This window comes from Alosa alosa, unplaced genomic scaffold (assembly GCF_017589495.1).
Source record: "Alosa alosa isolate M-15738 ecotype Scorff River unplaced genomic scaffold, AALO_Geno_1.1 AALO_1.0_unplaced_12, whole genome shotgun sequence".
In the NCBI taxonomy this organism is placed as follows: domain Eukaryota; kingdom Metazoa; phylum Chordata; class Actinopteri; order Clupeiformes; family Clupeidae; genus Alosa; species Alosa alosa.
Window position 1 is genome coordinate 1 of NW_025962234.1, and position 5,665 is coordinate 5,665.

General features: G+C 42.3%; 1 protein-coding gene across 1 annotated transcript; it reads left to right on the top strand.

Annotated features, from left to right (window-relative positions):
• The first annotated feature begins 41 nt into the window (after positions 1-41).
• LOC125290121 (E3 ubiquitin/ISG15 ligase TRIM25-like) lies at positions 42-4,301 on the top strand. The gene is given in 7 exon segments (XM_048237097.1): positions 42-560; positions 562-685; positions 1,050-1,145; positions 1,387-1,620; positions 1,997-2,132; positions 3,960-4,058; positions 4,210-4,301. Coding segments are annotated over 7 exon segments (1,239 nt in total). The 5' UTR covers positions 42-102.
• Positions 4,302-5,665: the final 1,364 nt, after the last annotated feature.

A 5,665-nucleotide genomic window follows, 5' to 3' on the forward strand; every position in this document is an offset into this window, starting at 1 on the left:
TGCTCTGTGCCTTTAAGATGCCTGTCCACACAGAACAAGGAAGTCACACTCCACAATTTTACAAGTAGATAGTTAATGTGTGTGTCTGTGTGATAAGGTAAAATGGCCTTTATTCCTGTGTCTCAGGATGAGTTCAGCTGTTGTGTTTGTCTGGATCTACTGAAGGATCCAGTGACTGTTTCCTGTGGACACAGTTTCTGTTTGACCTGCATTACAGGCTGCTGGAATCAGGAAGACCAGAAGGGTGTTTACAGCTGCCCCCAGTGCAGGGAGACCTTCACTCCAAGACCTGTTCTACGCAGAAACACAATTCTGACTGAAGTTATAGAGAAGCTGAAGAAGACCGAACTGCAGTCTGATGCTAAGGCTCATTCCTATGCCGGACCAGGTAATGTGGAGTGTGACTTCTGCACTGGGAGAAAACATAAAGCCATCAAATTGTGTCTAACATATCTGATTTCATATTGTGAAGTTCATATTCAGCCTCACTATGAAGTACCTCGCTTTAGCAAGCACAAGCTGATGAATATCACCTCACAGCTTCAAGAAAGGATCTGCTCAGCACAGCAGGATCATTGAATTGTTTTGTTGCACAGATCAGAAGTTAATCTGTATGCTCTGTTCCATAGATTACCACAATGGACATAAAACTGTCTCAACTATAGCGAAACGGACCGAAAAGAAGGTTAGTGTGTGTTTGCTTCTGTACATTTATATGCTCGCTCATGAGTGTGTGCGTGTTCATCTGTGTGTTTGTGTGCGGTTTATGAATGTGTGTGTGTGTGTGTGTGTGTGTGTGTGTGTGTGGTGGGCAGTGTGTGTGTGTGTGGTGGGTGCACCTGTGTATGTATCCACATCCTAATGTCCCCTATACCGGCAACCCTTTACACAACACCACCATCTACAACAGGCCGTTGGGTGTACACTTGACACTAGCAACATATTGTTTATTTGATTCTGTGTTTTCCTTAACCTTTATGGTTGTTTCCAGACAGTTAACCATGATAAAATTAGATACAATGTGTTGGTCTATGTGCATCTGTCCATAGAAAAAGTTGTCAGAGATGAAGGTGAAGAACCAGACACAGATGCAGCAGAGAATGAAGGAGCTGCAAGAGGTCAACCAGGCCCTGCAAGCTCTAAAGGTCATTACTGTTAAAACATGGCTCATATTTATTTACTGTTCAACATGGCTCATGTTTATTTACTATTACAGATGGATTTACTGTTTGTTTATTTGTTTGTTGACAAGTGCTGTTTAGTCATTTTACTTGGGTAATGCAATTAGATATGGACAAAGAAACCAAATCAAGCATTCATCCTTCCAGAGATAAACTAAAAGGTTGACTGGATATGAGATGGTATGACCTTTATATCTTCCATCAGGCCTCTGCACAGGCAGCTGTTGAGGACGCTGAGAGGATGTTCACTGAGCTGATCAGCTTCATGGAGCAAAAGCGCTCTGAGGTGACCGAGTCGATCAGAGCTCAGGAGAGGGCAGAGGTGAGTCGATCTGAAGGACTCCTGGAGCAGCTGGAGTTGGAGATCACTAAACTGAAGAGCAGAGATGCTGAGATGGAGAAACTTCTACAGAAAGAGGATCACATTGATTTCCTCCAGGTAAAACTATCAACCCTGAAGTCATTTGTATGTGTTTGTACATAGCAATGTTACTGTACGCTTGTTGTGCTAACTAGCTGCAGGAAATCATAATGTTAAACTCTATAACTCTGTAACAAGTGTAAGTTGAAATTAGTCTGCGTTCAAGTGTGACCATGACCTAATATGACAGACAATTTAGTACAATTGATATGGGTTTTTGGTGATCTCTCTCTTTAATATGGGCTATTTGCTAAAGCCCATATACTCTTTGTATGATTACATAAATTATCTTAGTTCTAGATAGCACTAGGATGGAATATTCTAGACAGCATGTACACTTTAATAGAAACTGAGTACATTAGTATGTTGTTGATGTGTCTCTGTGTCCACATAGAGCTTTGATGCCTGCTGCACTTCACCTGTGTCATGGATGCATTCCAGTATAACTTTCACTCCACATCTCTCCTCAACTGATATTAAGAGGACGGCCCTTAAAGAAATAGAACACATGGTGTTGAGGTTAAATTTAGGTGAGGTGTCCCCAGGTGGTCAAACGATCTGTGTGAAACAGTTTTCTACTACGTATTTTAATGCCTACAAGTCAAGAACACTTGCCACTGAGGAATGCCCTTTGTTGTTCTAAGACATGCATTACTGTATGTAAAAACAGAAAGTCTTCATTATAATCACATATTTTCTCTTATTACACACAGACCATAAAGCTACAAGCCATGACTCCCATCAGCCTAGTGAAAGGACACGTCCCCATCCAAAATGTGTTGTCCCAGAGAGAGGTTTGTACACAATACAGCACTAAGGTAGTGACCTCCACTACTCTCCATTATCACCCGGAGAGTCGGGCTTGTGTAAAATTCTGAATTCTGGCCTCCATTCATTTCATGAATTGTAATTTGAATTGGAATGACAGGAAGCGGAATTAAATTCAGGGGAATTCAAAGCAATACAGTCACACAACAGAAGCAATGTGTTGAATCTCACATTCACTGTAAGAAAGAAAAAGTCAGGGTTGTGCAATTTATCAAACCATATTACGTTACTTATTGCATAAAACAGTTTAGTTTTGAATGAAACACAATGGTCCGTGTATTATCATTATTCTATTTTGGAAGTGAAATGGAAAATGGAAAAACAAGTGGTATGACTTTTTGAAGTGTTATAGTCACTTGCTAAGTGAAAATTATGTTGTCTATTTCTGGATAACACACTGTCAAGGAAAATGGGCTTTGTGCTTCTAATTCACGTCTTTCATATAACTACGCAAAGACTGGAACTTTATTCAAAACTGAAAGCAGACGGTTGATCAGCTGTGTTCTAAAGAATGTTTGATTCAAGTTCAGCGTGTGTTGTTGCGAACTATTTGTTTCTCATCAAAAGCCACAATGAAACGGTAACAAATAGGCTATAGCCTAGGCTATGTAGGCTAAAGAGTCATATCGTGGGGAGTTTATTGTTTCGTTTTGGCAAGTAGCCGTGTAATAAGCGGGATAATGTATAGAATGCCGCGTCGGGGTCTGGTTCGCCCTGTCGGGACTTATTTTCCCAATACTGACCGGCGTTCTATACATTATCCCTTACTTATTACGGCACTTCACAAGGCAAGTTGAACGCTCCATTGACTTGAATGGGATTTCCCAAAGTTCTATTGGTCATCATTTCCAAGGAAAGGAACCTCTGAAAAAAATAATGACCGCTGTCAATGGCAACGGAGTTTGTGCTTCTAATTCAATTCAATACTACGCAAGGACTGGAACTTCATTCAAAAGTTAAAGCAGACGGTTGATCCGCTGTGTTCTAAAGAATATTTGATTCAAGTTCAGCGTGTGTTGTTGCGAAATATTTGTTTCAGCAAATTCCACGATGGACGGTAACAAATAGGCTAGGCTATGTAGACTAAAGTCATATCTTGGGTAGTTTATTATTTTGTTTTGGCAAGTAGCCGTGTAATAAGCGGGATAATGTATAGAACGCCGGTCATTATTGGGAAAATAAGTCCCTTCAGGGCGGAACAAGACCCCTCCACTGCTGAACCTGAGGCTGTGGGCCCACAAACCACAACACTGGGAGACATGACAGCTGGTCATGTGACCTGTACATCCATGTGCAGCACGGGGAGGATGATTTACAGAGTGTCCTCCACACTCATGATTCTATTTTGTTGATAATACCATGACGCTTCTGAAAATGTCTTTGCTATTTTAGTCTGTTAATATGTGTTTACATTAACGTTAACTAGTGGTAAAACAAAACAAATGGTAAAATGATAAATAATGAAGGATGATAAGATATTGCTCTGAGCTGGTCAGCAGTAACAACGTCTGCTCCTTCTCCTGTCACAGGCTTCAGGGTTGGGGACAAAGTCCGAGTGAAGGCTTCTGTTAAAAGTCCAAAGTACGGCTGGAGAAACGTCACTCACAGTAGTGTGGGTGTGATAAAAAGTGAGGCCCTCATGGTGTTTAGATTTGTCTCAGAAGTCCTCATGCATGAATGAGTGCATCACATGTTGAACACAGGTATTTATTGGTTACTATTCGTTACTATGAACTAATGATTTTAAAACTGACTCCGTGTTCTCTCCTGTTACCATAGAGATCGGTCGTCCATGGAGTCCCATGGTCGTTGACTTTCCGGAGTTCACGTCCTGGCCGGCAGCACCCTCTGAGATGGAGCTGATCCTTTGATGCATCACACGCTCTGATTTAGAAGTCATGACCTGACCTCTATGACCTGACCTTTGGGTTTTATGAAGGTTGTTAAGTGCAAGGGCAAAGTGCTGCATGCTGATTAAGCAACAATAACCGCCCAGGGTCTCCACTTGGTAGCTTTAATGAACACGTTCCCTCACAGATATTGTTAAATAAAAGTCGTCACTACAGCAAATCCATATATCAAATGTTTTAAATGTAAAAGCAGAAAAAAAAAACAGCACACATTTGGTGTGTTTGCTACCGTTTTAGCTGCTGTCTGTGCCGTAGTTAACGACCCAGGTTTTTGGAGCTTTTGAGGCATACACGAACCACCTGACCACGTGTGACATCAAAGACTGCCACAACACTCTCCGTCTCTATGGCTCTGCGTAACCTCCTTGTCACGTTTTCAGAGATGGGACTCAGGTTCAGATATGACAAACACCCAGAATTGACTCAGAGGAGATTTATTAACAGAGACAAAAAAACAGAGCTTCCTGAGAGTAATCCACAGGGAACACACTGGACCAATCTTCAACAGAAAGCAGTCTTCAGAAAAAGCACAAAAAAAACAGTTCAGAAAAAAGTCGTAGAAGGCAAAACCCCAGCAGGAGAACAGGGCACAGGCAACTGGACACTCCAGAGAGGGTGCAGGTGAAACACAAAAGGCAATCCAGCTTCACGGCAGTAGGCCAGTCTTCATTCACCGGCAACAAAACACAGGCAGGCAAAAACAGAAAAAAAAACTTGGCGCAAAAGTACAAAATCTTCAGGCAGAGAACACAGTCGATGAAACATCAGGCAGAGGTCAAAACCAGGCAGGCAAAAACTCAGTCAGTCAGGCAGGCAGGCCGCACTCGAGAACTACTACGAGAAGACGGAACGTTCTGACAGGGAGGCAGACTGGTAATGGGGATTTTAAAGCCAGCTGAAATTGCAATCAGATGCAGGCTGATTGACACTGATTGGAAGGCAGATCAGAGACACCAGTGGAAGCAGGTGAGAACCAGGAGCAGACAGAGGAAGGGCGGAGACTCAGACCGACAGCAGTAGTACACAACAGCTCCTGCAGAGGGGGACAAATAGACAAAACACTAGGAGGACAAACCACAAACAGAGAGTCTGACACTCCTAAGACCCAGCAATTCAATTTACAACTCATGAGTCTGTATGCGTTTTCCCAGCAGCGGAGCTAGTTGGATAGTTGTTCAAACTTTTTCCAACATACAAAGCTTAACTCATGTCACGCTGTTCGTCAGCAGCAACATCCATCTTCTTTGTTTTCAAGTGGCAGGGAATTCACTGCCATCATTAGGCCTATGTTAAGCCCACCTACCGACTCTATACAAGATGTGATT